Consider the following 15807-nt stretch of genomic DNA (forward strand, 5'->3'; position numbering starts at 1 on the left):
ATTCATCAGAGCAGATCGATGCAGTGCAGTGTTTCAGGTGATACACAGTGAAAGCAGCCCTGAGCAGATGCTCATGGGGTAATCTGTGTCTGCTGTGCCTTGCAACCCCTCAGAGCTGTCTGAGGTGTGCTGGGAGCTCCTCTGGTCTCCAGAGCAGCCCAGACACAGGGACAGCTTCAAGTCACTTGTCACTTTTGCCTTCCTGACACATGCGTTTTGAGTTACTGCATGGTGCCTGTCAAAAGATGTATTCCATCCTATTTATTTTACTCTATGCAGAATGTGAGAGAAACTGAGTCTTTTCTAACTGGGGAATTAGTATTCATCTCTGCTAGCTGACTCACTAGTCAGAAAATTCCCACTGACTTGACTTAGAGTTGAATGGGTTGTATTATCTTTTCACATGCAGAAAATTATTTTGAATTTGAAATTAATAACAGCAATTTAAAAATTGTCATTGATAGAAAGAGAATACAATATTTAGTTGTATCGTGTTCTTTTTATGATCTGATGTTCGAATAAAGCACTTTTTTTTCTTTTTCCCTAATTAGCATGTCATGAAGAAGCTTGTGACATGAAACACAGCATCTAATTACATTCATTAGTAGCATCTCCAGGACAAGTTTTAATTAAGTTGTACAATGTAGATCAATACTTGTTTTGCATCCATTGCAACTTAACGACAGGAATATACTGTTCTGCACAATTTAATTACAGTGATTGCAATAGAAGGAATTTGAGTAAACCTGCCATTTTAGCACCTACACTGCTGTCTCTCGCTTTTTAAAATAGTATAGTTATAATATGGGATGTGTTATATATATGTGTCTTATTTTGAAGAATATTTCAGGGTCACTCTTTTTATCCCAAGAAAATTAAGTGTAGTTCAGAAGCACTTGAACAACAGTGCTTGGCTTCAGCTGGAGCAGGAGAAATTAATGAGCATTTTACCTGAAGACTTCGTAAGGGGAAAGACTGGGCATAAGTGGGTGACCTATCTAGTGACAGGGGATAGTAATACTTTTATTTTGCACCGACAGTGGGGTGGAAAGCTGCCTAATTTTATGTTTACTTACTGTGAATATAATTCAGTGTAGTCTCTGAATATTGCTTCCACCGCATGTCCTGTAGTTTGGTAGCATTGACAGCTTCCAACTGTTTTCTCTTTTGGCAGGAGAAAGCAATCCAGAAATGAAAACCCTGAGCCACCACATGTGTTTTGCTCAACATCCCAAAAATGTACTTGACCAGGCAGAACATGCATGCCTTATGATAGTGTCTTGCATTAATACTTGCATACATTGTGAAAATATCTGGATAGACAAATCACTTTTAAGATAAAGTTTTTGCCAGATCTGAGAACTCTGTTATATTTTTTGTGTTTTGGCCTGGTTTTGTGTACAAGGGACTACAGTAGTCAGCCTTCAGTGCAGTACAATGATAAAGGCCAAATTGATTTGGAGAACTTCATTTTTTCCAAAGTAAATCAGTTGTTTAGTCTTCATTTGTTTCAAATCATTCCTTGATATTTTAAAGTAGCATGCTTTGCAGTGTAGTGTACTTCTGAATTTTCTTATTATGCCTCTGTAAGTAGTGTAACCTTGAGGGTTAGTTAGGATACTTACCTTCTTCGTACTTGTGCATGCAACCTGTTTGTTTCTCTTCTGTAGCAATCTTTAAGTACATACATCATTGCAATTCTAAAGGAAAGAGCACAGAACATCCTCACCCATTTCAAGCTTGTTCTGGGTCTAGATAACCATGAACTAGAAAGCCTTGAAAGTCCAATTACCAAAACTTCCAGTGGAATTTTTAAAGAGCACACAGGGTGGAGATCAGGAGTTGAAGACCCAGAGAAATCAATTCCTTTTCAGGAAGGACATGAGTATAAAAAGCAAGGTATTATGCAGACAAATATACTGAGAGAAGTGAGTGTTGTAATCTGATGAAGTATGCTATTGAGGTAGAAGAAAGTTGCTCCTAGGTTGAGATTTTGGATGGCAGTTGATGATTCAGAGACAAGCTTCTGACTTGGAGATTTAAAGCCCTGGGTGCAGGAGGTGAAAGCTCAGCACCAGAAGCTGCTGCAGTTTTTGGTTTTTTTTAGCTGAGTTAACTGTGTGTAGATTTAGTCACTTCTCACTTTTTATCTAGTATTTCAGATAATAAAACAGGAAAAGAAATGTGACAAGCTTGGGAATAGTTTTTTTGCTCTTTAATGTTAACTGTTGGTTGCTTGTGTGAATTAACAAAACTACTCATGAATTTTTGTCTGTAGGAGAAAAAAGTTAGTTTATAATGAAGATGTCAAAGACTTGGTGAAAAATGTGGAAGAGGGAGAAAAATAATAGATTCCTGATGAGATTGATACTTGCACATATAATACTTCAAAAATTAAATTCTTGTTTTGTTTTTGTCCTAAGGTCTGATTATGCCAAAAATATATGCCAGATTAGAAGAAATGTGTCTATAAACATGCATAGATGGTCATGAGTGTATATGCATACCTATATACTGTATGTCTTGCATATACACATAAACACAGTGTGCATTATGTTCTTATTCCCCCCAAAAGCTCAGGTCCTACGAATGGGAAGGATCTGGATTTTACAGTAATTCAGTGCATTTGCAACTTGGTTTCTGTGGTAGATCTCAAAGGAGTAAGCTAATGCATACACAGAATTCTTTTCGTTGTATGACCTCATTGTTAGCGAGGTATTGCATTGTTATTTTGCTTTATTGAAATTCAACTTCCTTGGTTAATTATAAACAATCTGTTTACCAGAGCCACCCATACCTTGAAATATCTGCTGAAATTTGTAATCCATCAATTTTCTTTACCAGTTTTTTTTCTTTTATTTTCAGTGAATTTACTGGACTCACGTACAGTAATGGGGGATCTAGGATGGATAGCCTACCCAAAAAATGGGGTAAGTCTCTGTTGTTGTTTGCTTTTTCTCTCACAGATAATACTAATAATTTCCATTCGGAAAGTAGACTACTGCGTTTAAAAACTCTCTAGAGTGACTTGTAGGCAATGGAGGGAAAAAGATAAATAAAACAACAAGCTATGACTAAAGAAATGGAGCTGTGTGGCTAGGGGATTGATTTATTTATGCAGCAAAGCCAGCCACAAGTATTAAAAAAACAATCATGAGTCAGCCACCTCTCTCCTCCCCCCTCCCCAAGAAAATCCATGAGGTTATTTAAATTTATCTTATTATAAATTCTTGGTTTTTTCTTGAGCCTTTGCAGTAAATGTGGAATACAATTTTTTGGAAGTTGCCTTCTGAAAAACAAAGTCTGGAACGTGACTGTTAGCTGTAAATGAACAAGGCTGTTCACAAAGATGTCTCAGATTCTTGATGAAGTTCTGGGACTGAGAACACTGAAAGAGGAGCTGAGTTTTAGGCACCTTGAAGAGCCTCTGTCCTATACCATTACCTACAGTACGAACGGTTCAGCCTCAAAAAGACACAGCTGAGAGGGGATGTCGTCAATGTCTGTAAGTGTCTGAAGGGAGGGTGACAGGAGGACAGAGCCAGGCCCTGCTTGGTGGTGCCAAGAAATAGGACAAGAGGGAATGGCCCAAACTGATGCACAGAAAGTTCCACCTGAACATGAGGAAGAACTTGGTTATTATGTGGGTGACCTTGCACTGGAACAGGTTGCCCAGAGGGGTTGTAGAGTCTCCCTCACTGAAGATACTCAAGAACCCTCTAACACCCTCCTGTGCCGTGTGCTCCACAATGGCCCTGCTTGAGTAGGGAGGTTGGACCTCATGAGCCACTGTGGTCCCTCCCAACCTAACCCATTCTTGTGATTCTGTAACTGAAAGAACCCGGCCTCCTAATTTGATACTTGAAATAATTGGTGGAGTTTAGATGCATTAATACCCTCCAGTGTGCCTGCTTGACCTGGCTGCATCATGTGAGCAGTCTTAGCTGTGATTTTTGTCTTTGGTTTGGGGCATCTGTGATACTGTACTGTGACAGAGCTTTGGTACAGTCTCGAAACGTTGATTTCTGCACCATGCTGGATATTCCTGTCAGTTCCTGAAAGCCATGAGCACTCAGTGAGGTGAGAAAGCATCCTAAGTTAGAAATGCTGCACAAGTGAGCCTCCAACAGAGCAAGTCTCAGGAATGTGTTATTCCAGAGTTTTAGTCACCAGATGAAACAGACTGCATAATTGTCTTGGACTCCAGCTGAATTGTTATAAAAATAGTGGAAGCGTTTATATAAAATTCAGCCAACTCCAAATATATATATATATATTTGTGTGTGTGTTTTATATATATATTAGACAATAAATTAAAGAATTAAAGTCTGGCTTTCCATATATTCTGTGTGGATGAAAGGTTGTAGAAATGGCAGCCTCACTCAGACAAGCTGCATGTTTACAGGCACTAGTTACAGCAGGGATGTGAAAGCTACACAGGGATCTGATTTTATTTTCAATTCAGTCCAAGATCTAATCCTGTTGCAGTTAGTTGATAACCTTTTTTTTATCTATTAATTTAAAGCTGAGAACAAAACTTACTTCTCTTGCTGGTGTGGGAATCAGAATAACCAGTGCCAGATATGCTGGCAGAGCAATATTTTGGTGTCATGGTCCACCACAAAGATCCCAATATCCAGTTCTTAAAGGATGATTTTTTAAATTTTTTTTCTTTCTTTCTGAACATCTAGTATTTTTCATGTGGTATAAAGCACAGTTCCCAATGCCCTTAAAGGAATATCAGTAGAAAAACAGATAGGGCTGACTTCAGAATACTTTTGAGTCTGTATGTATAGATGAGTAAATCAAAAGCTAGTTGTCCTATACATAAGCCACAGTTGTATTTTTTCATTATTTAGGGAAACCTTTTTGTATTTACAAGCTCAGTTTCCAAAGAGCACATGGAAATATACTCCTGAATGCCAAATTAAAGGTTACTGACTCAATAGGGAGAATTTTTTTTCCTTAATTAAGTTCTGCTTTTTATTTAAAAGTGAATTAGGTAGTTGGTTTTCAAATTTCCAGAAATCTCTTCTTAATCTTCTTTGTTTTCATGGGACATCATAAAAATCCAGGTTAGTCCAATTGTCTTTTTTTTTTTTTACTAATATATTTGCAGTATTTTACAAGCACTAGAAAAGGTCTTCCCAGAGTTACTTCTCTAACTGCTGTATCTGCTCTGCAATCAGCTACACTGCAATTATCCACTCTTTGCTTAATTTTTTTACAAGATCTACCTAATATAAATATTTAAAGTAACTCGCACTTCAGGATTTGAATTTGGAAAAGGGGGGAGCTTTAATTGACATCAGAGATACGCATTCTCATACAAATTTGTTAAATCAGGATGTTCTCATAGGGAAAATTTTCAAGGTCCCTGTATCTGTCTGCACAGTTCCCCTTCAAGAAAAGGAGCAGAAATGCCATGATGTGTCACACTTTGCAACACCACAGTGTGTAGGTACAAACCATGTTCTGAAGTCAGCTTTTTGATGCAAGGTGTTTTATTATTGCTGTGAACAGTATCCTGTGGAGCGTAGTCACTTTTCAACGATGCAGTTCCAACTGAAGATATGTTGGTGATCTTCCAGTGTTGCTGCTTCTCCGTTTAATTTTTATTAAATATCTTGAAGGAATTTAATATTTTTCTTAGAACCACAACTGTTAGAAGCAGGAGACTTAGCAAGGCACAGTTGCTGTTAAAGAAAGCGAGTGTTTGTATGGGATTTCTTGGGAGAAATTATCTTTGTATCACAAAGGCTCAGGCTGGTAGGTTTTGAAAACAGATTTCCACATTTAAAACCAACAGACAAAACTCCACAAAAAAACCCCACGAAGACAATTGGGATGAGAGGTCCAAGCAAGCCAAATGAACTTGCTTTTCTTAGATTCTTTGTAGATATCATAGTCTAAACTTCTTTTACAGCTGTGTGCCATGTTAATTTCATGTGCATTGAATCTTTAAGACATTCCATGCTCCAGAGAGGTTCAGCTGCCCTTGTTTATCCTGTTGATCACCTCATTTTTGCTGAACACAATGGTAAAATGTGATCTAACTTGGGAAGTGAAAGCAGCATTGTACGAGGAGGAGACTGATTCTCCAGCCTAGAAACAGATGAGACTTAAAGGTAGACCTGTTTCATGCCTGTCATCTCAAATGAAGAAGCATTGCAGCTGTTTAAGTCCATGCAAAGTCAGACCTTGATCCACTGCTAAACAGTGTGCACCAGCTTATCTTGTGAGTAGTGAGTTTTATGGGAAGGGAGAGGAGCACTTCAGTCAAGAGTGTTGTCTGAAGAGCTTTGTTTGGCTAGGTACTTTCTTGGTACAGGTTTGAGTGGTGGCCATTATCCTTGCAGCCTGGTCAGCCTTCATATTCCCCATGCACACAGAAAGTAAGAAAAATCCCCCTCTTCCTTCATGTGGAGTATTGAGGGATGAATAGAAATGAGATGACTGAAATATGCTTTGGGCAAGTAATGTTTTGAAGCAATGTGTTCCTGGTGTGAAGAACCAGCTGTTGAGCAGGAGAAAGTACCTTTTTTATTTCTTCTGCTTTTCCCTGAAAGATAAATAAATTGCAGTAGTGTGGCTTCCTGGCTGCCCTGTGTGGGTTCAGCAGCTTGCTGCAGTTGTGCAGTCAGCTCCTAAACCTGCAGTTTATCTGTTAAAGCATGAGCAAAGTTCCTGTGAGGTCCTCATGGCCATGTAGCTCAGAAAAGGGACTCTCTCCCTGCCAGAAGAGCATGGCCAGCATGGAAAATGCTGCCTCTTTTGCACACAAGTTAGGAATTGATCCTCTTATTACCAAAGGGACAATTTCATCTTTGTTTTGCAGCTCATGTAAGTTTGCAGTAACCTCCTTCAAGTTAAAACAATTACCAGAGGCTATATCAGGAAAGTCTGGTCCCTCTTGTGTAGTAGGAAGCCCTCCAAGCACATGAACAAAACCAGTCAGGTTTTCTATTAAAGGCTTGTACATCAGGTCTGCAAAATCTTTTACCTCTGGACTGATTCCTGGGACGCTGCTTAGGATTGCCCAAACTGGCCACATCAGAGGTTTATATGTGCATTATATATGGCTGTGACACTGGATAGCTCTGACCTGCAGAAACTGCCTGTGCTTCTCTGTGCTAAACATACATTTTTATTGTGTGGAAGCTCTCAGACATAGGAACAAGAGTAAGTGCTGTGACAGAAACAGTCAGGTGAGGTCAGGAAGTGTTTTAGGCTGGATTGCCTCCTCTTCCTCCTTTGATTTGGCAGGAGGCCCTGTGTCATGGATATCAGCTTGCTGCAAAGCCACAGAAGAGGCAGAAGCTACAGAGCACCCTGTAAACCTATGCTGTTCAGTTTTACTTGGTCTGGCCAAGTGAAAACCAAGTAGCTTTTAACAATATCCAGATAATTGCAAAAAAAATTGCTGATTTAAATAAAATCTTTCTTTAGATGGCTTGATTTGTTCAGCAGTTATGTCTGATTTTCATTTCAGTGGCCATTATAGGGCTGATTTACTTGTTTCAGACCCTCCCTCCTTTCGCTATTACTTTAAAACTTCTTTCCTTACAGATTAGAAGTACTCTTTTTCTGTCCAAATCAGAGTGCCACACACCTGCTTTGCTTTTGTATAAAGGGTTCCCTTCCATCTCCTCCACCTCCCATTGATTTCCCTGACCTTCCTGTAGCACAGAACAGGAAAGTCTCTGTGGTCCTTGGGGTATTGGCTCTGTGCTGTGGCTCATTGCACAGCTCCATATGATGGCATTGTTTTTATAGGCTCAGACTGGGAGGTAAACATGTGCTGAAGAACCTGGTCCTGTGGAGCTGTTAATTTTCTGCAAAGAATTAAGAATTGTGAGGGAACTAGATGATTTCTTGCATGTGAACAGCAAGAGGGAAAGCAATTGCCCCTTCTTTAGGTGGTTACTAAGGTCAAATACTGGAAGTTGCAGGGTAAATTCAGCTAGACTGATTCTACAGTATGCTTCTCATTTATGTAGGACGTTGGAGGGCTTGATTTTTTGTTTGTTTGGTTTGGAAGATTATTTGGTTTGGTTTGATTTGGTTTTTTCCAAGCAGCATTTCTGGCTCATTTTTGAGGACAAGTACCGTAGGGTGCCTCTTTGAAGTTAAAAATAACAGCAGTTTTAGATTACTCAGCATGATTTGGGAATAGATTCTTGTTGCTCTCTGTCAATCCTAGTTCAGATAGAGATTTAACACAGGAATCCTGTATTGGAGGCAGTGCTTGCCCTCAGGGATAGAAATAAAATAAAGGGGGAGGGAAAGGGGATAGGGAAAGGAGAAGGAGGATTCTTGGCACCATTGAGCTGTGTCATGTAGTTATGATTATAATTGGCATTTTCAGGGCAGTACTTTTGGCAGCCCGTGGTTTTCTTCCTGCAAATGCTGCTGCTCGTCTGTGACCGGTGTAGAAAAGGAATCAGAGGGATATGCTCTGTGGTTTAACCCCAGCCAGCAACTAAGCCCCACGCAGCTGCTCACTCCCTCCCCTCTCCCCAGTGGGATAGGGGAGAGAGTCAGAAGGGTAAAAGTGGGAAAACCCATGTGCTGAGATAAAGGCAGTTTAATCAGTAAAGCGAAAGCTGCACGCGCCAGCAAAGCAAAACAAGGAATTCTTTCCCCACTTCCCATGGGCCAGCAGGTGTTCAGTCATCTCCAGGAAAGCGGGGCTCCATCATGCATAACTGTTACTTGGGAACACAAACACCATCACTTGGAACGTCCCTCCCTTCCTTTTTCTCCCCAGCTGTATGTGCTCTATATGCCATATGGTATGGAATATCCCTTTGGTCAGTTGGGATCAGCTGTCCCGGCTGTGTCCCCTCCCAACTCCCTGTGCACCCTCAGACTTCTCCCTGGTGGGGTGGGGTGAGAGCCACAAAAGCCCTTGACTCTGTGTAACCTCAGTAAGGAACACATCCCTAAATTATCAACACTGTTTCTAGCACAAATCCAAAACGTTGCCCATACCAGCTACTGAGAAGAAAATTTGGCTGGGAAATTATCCCAGCCAAAACCAACACATATGCTAACATGCAAGAATGCAATTTATACATTAGCAGGAAGCATGATGGAAATAAGTAATACCAAGTAGGTGAAAAAATGTTAACAGCACCCTAAAAGCCTGCAATTTGGCTGCCTTGTTTATATGTACACGTTTTTGTATATGCAAGAAAAATACTGCACGTCTAAGTGTTTAAAGTAAACTGAGTAATCCAAACCCAAGCAGTAGTACTTAAAGTTTTCTCTTATATACAAAATAAAGGAATTTTACATGAACAATGTGTAGGATGATGTTGAGCTCAAGAGCTGAAACATATGTTTTAGTTTTTTCCCCTATTTGGATTTATCAAGGTAATAGGCAGTATCTGTATCTATGTAAACTTCCTGTCCTCTGTGACCTTCTTTCTGGTTCTTCGTGTCCATGGTCATTTTGACTAATCCCACGATGCCATGATGATGTGTTTTCTTTTGGTTGCACTGGCTGCTTAGTGTGCCAGAGTCATGCATGCTTGTTTTGTATAGCATAATTCCAACAAAAGAGCTTGAGCTTTGGGTCTGAAAAGACACCAGAGGTTAATAATGCAGATGTATAGGATCCTTGTGGTAATTAACTAAACTGTGTTTTGAAGAGCTGAGTTCATGTTTCCAATTCTGAAAGCCCCAGAGTTAGACTGAAGGTGCTGGAGTTAAAGGGTGTAGGGCACTGCCATGAGACGTGAATTTGGCCAGCAGGCTACTGTTCAAATTGGTGGATTTCCCTGGTGAGTTGGCAGCCCTGTCAGTGCTTGTAGAGCTGCATTTGTTTCGCAAAGTTTGGTTATACCAAACAGAATCTGAAGAGATCAGCTTTGCAATGGGGAGATGCATCTTGTGTGAGAAGGCTGATGGAGCTGGGTGCAGCACAGAGTATTGGACTGGCCTACAGCCTTCAGAGAGGAAAGGAAAAAGCTTTCATCCAGGTTTGCATTGGGTAGGGCAAGAGAAACAGAATTTGTTTAATCTAAACTGGTTCAGGTAATATTTGATGGAATGTGTCTTCTACTGGTTCGTCTGTGGGGCAGATGTGGGATTGCTGTCACAGGAGGTCTCTGACAGCAGGTCAGACCATCATCTCTGAAGCCCTTCTGTCAGATGTCTTGTCCTGACTGTCTAGGGTGAGATTTGTTTTGTTTCTCTCTGAAATTTGGCGTGATTTTTTGTTTTTGTTGTTGTTGTTGTTCTTGTTATTGGTTGGTTGGTGGGTTTTGTTTTTTTTCTTTTTCTTTTTTTTTTCCTTTTTTCTTTTCTGGTTTTTTTGGGTTTTTTTGTTTGTTTTTTGTTTGGTTTTTTTTTTTTTTTTGTTTGGTTTTGGTGTTAATCTTGGCCTGACTAAAAACAGTTTACTGTTACTCATTCAGCAACCTGCATTTAAGTTCTACCTGCAACATATTAGCTGCAGTATGTATCTGCTTTTAAACCAGAGTACCTCATGCTAGGCAAGAGTTCTAATTGAACAGCCTTACCATTTTATTCATGTCCTTTCTCATATCTGCTATCTGAAGTTTAATCTTTTCACTCCATTTGAGACTGCTCTTGTTGTCCTGTCCTCTCAGCTGGCTACGCTTTGGTTTGTGTGCTGTTGACATAAATCAGCATTTATTTGGGAGCAGCATCTGGTGAGATGTAGGTCTTATTAAAGGAGATCTAAAATGCCTAGAGTACCCTATGGTACTGTAAAATAAATTAATACTAGTGAGATTAAGAATAAAGCAAATCTTTATCTTGGCTAGAACTGTATTACTGGAATAATGTATTCTACCACAGGAAAAAATAAAGGTTGATCCTTCAGTATATCATTTTGTAAATACTGTTGTCAGCATTAAGTTCCTCCACACAGGCTCTTTGGGCAAACAATAATCTCCTTTCATGCTAAAATGTCTTTTTTTTTTCTCTAGTGTCTAGGAATTACACTGGGGGATGAAAAAGCTTTGAAGAGCTTTATCTTCTAAAGCCATTGTTTTCTTTGTTACTTTTGTGCCAGTTTCAGAAATATTGGTATCCAACAGTTAGTAGCCATACAATTAAAATGTATTAATGTAGTGCTGTCATGGAAAATCTGAAACTATGCAGAATAAAATATTGCCATTACAAAATGCATATGCAACAGCCCAGGGTTTATAAAACATGCATTAGGATTTTATAGCTTATGTTTATGAATTTTTGAAGTGTATTTCTTACAGCTTCATGTGATAAATATATGTATCAGTAGGTTACTTATCACTTAATTGCATAATCCTTTTGTAAGACTTAAAATGCACTGGCCCCATTTGACAGCATATATTTTTACTCAGGTTAATGGCATTTTTTTGGTTACTAAATCCAAAAATGCAGCCCTGTTTGATTTTTTTTTTTTTAATGTTATGCATTAAGGAAAGTCAGCCCAAAAAACTTGAAAAAAATGAATGCTAGTTTCAGAAAGGTAAGTGTGTCTAGAAGGAGAACATTTTAAATGCAAAATTCCTGAAAAGAGTGTTGAGATGCAAGCTGCTGTTTTGTCTTCATGGCAAGCAGTTGCCTTGTGTATACACAATGGATGAAGACAATAAAAATCAGAGGGCTTGTTTGAAGACCCTTCACCCTGCTTGAAACCTGAAAGGAGAGCTCTGTGATTGACTGTTGTTTTACTGCAGTCCTGATACGTGCTTATTCTACTATTAAGAAATAGTTCAGCAGTTGAACATCAAGGATTGTTAGGACAAACTTTTATCCATTTTTGAAGTTATTAATGGGAATCATTCAGGATTTTCTTGTCCTGATCAGAAAAACAGGGTATTTCTCAGTTGCCAAAGGTACATGCACATATGAAAGGGGAAGCTGGGGCTGGGTTCTTGGCTATTGAAAGAAAATGCCAGTGTTTTATTTGGAACCTCTTTTTGTCCCAATATATTTTGGTTTGATAGTTTTATGTTTAGACATCTTAATTTTGAGGGGAAAAGCATACTGAATGATATGATTTAGTGTGTGTGACTAAAACAGACAGTAACCATGAGGTCTGTTGGTTTATTATTGAAAATACTGTAGCAAAACAGATTAGAGATTAAGTATGAGGAGCACACATGGATGCAAATACATGCTTTGGAGGCTTTTGTGTTAACTCCGCTCCAAAGAAAAGTGGTAGCTCCTCTCACCAGCCTTTAGGCTCTTCAACATGAGTGATGAAGCACTGTTGAAGAGAATGTGGTTGATACCTGGCTATCAGTCATCTCTGCGTTACCACTGTGATATTGTATGCTGTCAGGCCACTGTGATTGATTGTCTGTACCCCATGGGATGAACAGTGAGTAGAGGAGAATTGCAGAACGTGGTTTGGCTGCTGCTTCCTCTTCCAGGACAGAGGATTTGGGAAAAAAACACTGCACCCAAATTGCCTCAAGATACATAAAGACACTGCCATCCTGAGAGGAGTTATCAGCATTTAGAGGAGACAACAATTATTTGTTCCAATGTAATGGGACATCACTGATTCTTAGATGTGTCCATAGTAAATATCTTGAAATACATCAGTGGTGTAATAGTGATTTACAGTTAGGAGTGAATGACACTTGCATGTAAGTTTGATCCTCACCTACCCCTGTATGATCTTAGCGGTCTAAGGAATAATCCATGGACGAGTTGCCAGTTAGCTGCAGGGAGGAGGCAGAATCAGGCCCTGGGGTTGGTTAGGGAGCAAGCTTCCCTGAGAAGAGTGAGGACTGTGGATCAGGATGGTGTGATGGAGGAGGAGGAGGAGGAGAAGAAATTGCCTGCTGATCTGGGCATCCCTGGGACAGCTCTGAGAAGGTTGGTGATGGCAAGGAATAGAGATTTCTGGTGGCTTTCTAAAGCATGGATCTGTCAGATCAGGCTGAAACACCCACACAGTCCTTTATTTGCTTCCTTTTGCTGCTTTCCAGGATGGAAGGTATTATTAGATACTCGGTTCTTGCCAAAATGCTTTGATAAGCATTTAGTGATGTATTCTTGTTTATTTCTCTTTGTGATTGTTACTCAAGCAAGTGCCAGGTCACTGCTTTGCTTATATTAATTCTTGACATTACAAAATGAAGAGTTCAAAAAATCAAATTCAAAAAAAGTCAAAAAGAGCAGATGTATTTAAATGGTTAGAGAAGTTCTCCATTACTAAAGCCTGGATCTTACTGATTTCCTTGTGTGTGACCTACCTATATATTGAAGCATATAGAGATCTGTAGATCTGTTGCTGTTGCTGCAGTAAGATAACCAGAATCACGTAAAGGTGTGTGTTTTCTGTGGATAATTGCCCTTCTTGGGATGCTTTCTTGCAAAGTTCAGAACTTCTGGCTCTCAAGCTAGGGTGAGGACTGAACTTTTACACTGCAGAAATTCCCATTTGACTTCAGCAAAAATGTTTTGGGACTGGTGACCTGACCCTTGCCTTCAAAGGTCTTCCTATAGCCACGGTGGTTCTTCCCATAATACAGACAGCATTGAATGTGGCATAGAAGATGCAGTTATCAGGAGAAGGAAGGGGACAAGGGTAGGGGGGGCTGTTCTAGCATATTCAGCCTGCAAACTCCAGGTACTGCACTGATGTGATTCTCCTGGCGTCCTACTGTAGCTTTGGGTTCCTTCTTAAAATTTGTCACTTGGAGTTGAGGGCCATCGAAGTTAACTTCTGCCCTGTATGATCTCTGCTCAGCATGGCTTGCTCCCAGTTCAGTCAACAGAAAAGGATGGCAAAAATGTGACCTTTGGTCTTCTGTTCAGAAGCCTTGGGTGTGTTGAGGTTTGTTTTATTTTAGCTTTATTTGCTTCAGAAATTGAAAGATCCACACTTGAGTGCTTTGCCTTGGTTTCAAACCTCCAAACTGGGGGCTGGTGGAACTCCTTGCAAGACACAATTTTAAGTGGTTAGAACTGTACAGTGTGTACTGACTTTTTTAGTTGATTGCAGTGTAAATTTAAAGTCAGCCCATAAATTGTAGCTGGTGTTGTGATTACAAATCATTACAACTATGCAAAATTACTCAGTTTGTCACAAATCCTTCTAGACTATACAATTAAAGTCATAACCACAAGTATAATCCTGTAAGATAAAGTTACTTCATTACACAATCTCTGTCTGGTTTACTGTTTGCCTTATTTTGATGCCAGATTGAATAACTGAATGTTTCTGTGTATTTAACTTCAGTGACAACATATATACTTTTAATATCTCTGTCAGTTCTGGAGTTAATTTTGCATTCTTAAAATTATTTATCTTGATTAATATAATAATCAGACAAAGCCTTTTCACTCTAGGGATGGGAAAACCAACTTTAAAATGATGACGTTTTAGAAAAGAATTGCTAGTTATGTCCATCACTGGAACTGTCTTGTCACGTGATCTGGAAATAAATGAGTTGTGATCACTGGTACATTGTTGGGTAGATGACTGGAAGGAAGTTGGTGCTTTCTTGCAAAAGCAGTGACTGCTGTCACTCTGCAGAATTATAGTCAGGCAGAAGACAGCTGCTGAACAGGAACAAAAATTAATAGTTCACTTGGGAATGTAGTTCAGACCAAATCTGCCCTTTTTGTACAATTTCAGATACCCATCTCATTTTTTGTGTGTTCTTGTCTCTTCCTGGCGTTGGATGTCCTGATGCTTCCAGCGCAAAGGAAACTCCAGTGGGCTGAGGAGTGACTTATGCCTGTTGGCCAGAGCCTGAAAACTCAATGTGTCAGAGTAATTCTGATAAATACCCAGACTGAGATAATCAAAACCCATCCAGGGATTTGCTTGTTGTCCTACTTATTAATTTTAATGGTAATTGAATAACCGTACCAATTACTCAGGCTATAAGCTCAGCTTCCCAAGCCCTCCATATTCAGTTTCAAAACACTGCTTCGTCAGAGTTTGGTATATTTAAGTCAGAGGGGTGGTCTTTGTGTGGACAGACAGTACAGATAGGCAGGAGCTACTGTGTCTTTTGGAGTCACAGTAAGTAAGTCTGGCAGAGCCTGTTTCTCAGAGCTGTATAAGTGTATTGACCTGGCAAATGTCTTTAGCTCCCAGAGGATTTGGTTATGATGCCGCCTGTGAAATATTTGTAAAAGGCTTTTGCTGTGAAGGTGTTGAAGAGAAAGCAGGGAATCTTAAGTAGCCCTTGCTCAGTGTTTGCAGAGCTATTTGGTTTGATGCCACTAGCCCAGGTAAACCTTTCGGACTTGTCTGTTCTCTTCCCCTTTTGAGCACAGCACTATGGAAAGATATTTTTGCTTGCAGGTTTATCTCCTCCAGTGCTGACCTGGGATGTTTCTCAGCACTGCTGTTTGCAGAGGCTAACCTTGCTGAAGATGGATGTGCAGAAGTCCCTGTGCACGTCTCCAGGTGTTGCAGAGGGCCTTTGTCAGAAGCCAGAATCTATGTTGAGCTTTTCTGTGCGAGGGGAGCTTTTCCCAGATGAATTCCCTGGTGCTTCTGGCTCTGCTGGAAGAGTACATAGTGCCCCGATTGATCAAGGGTAAAGCAAACAACTAAGACCCAAAATGGGGGCTAATGCCATGGGTCTCCTGTGTTTTCTTGAACTTTCTTAACCTAAGTTAGCAAAGTCTTGATTACTGCCTTTAAAAAAAGATCGTCCCCTTCCTTTTTTTCAACCTTTGTTTTGTTTGTTCAAAAATAAAGTAGCAAAGAGAAAAAATAGAGTGCAAACATTTTTTTCACACAAAGCACTGTGAGCAAAGATATTACTTGGCAAATTTCCTTCCTTCTTTGCTCTGCAGAGTTTTAAAACTGAG

General features: G+C 39.8%; 1 protein-coding gene across 3 annotated transcripts in view; it reads left to right on the forward strand.

The window, feature by feature from the left end:
- EPHA5 (EPH receptor A5) overlaps nucleotides 1–15807 on the forward strand; it is a 191782-nt gene that overhangs the window by 11918 nt on the left and 164057 nt on the right. For all 3 annotated transcript variants that reach the window (XM_085058448.1, XM_085058449.1, XM_085058450.1), the window contains exon 2: nucleotides 2866–2930. In XM_085058448.1, coding sequence (XP_084914574.1) covers nucleotides 2866–2930 — 65 coding nt within the window. The remainder of the gene's footprint in view (nucleotides 1–2865; nucleotides 2931–15807) is intronic.

Source organism: Lichenostomus cassidix, chromosome 4, assembly GCF_008360975.1.
Source record: "Lichenostomus cassidix isolate B80296 chromosome 4, HeHo_3.0, whole genome shotgun sequence".
Classification (NCBI taxonomy): domain Eukaryota; kingdom Metazoa; phylum Chordata; class Aves; order Passeriformes; family Meliphagidae; genus Lichenostomus; species Lichenostomus cassidix.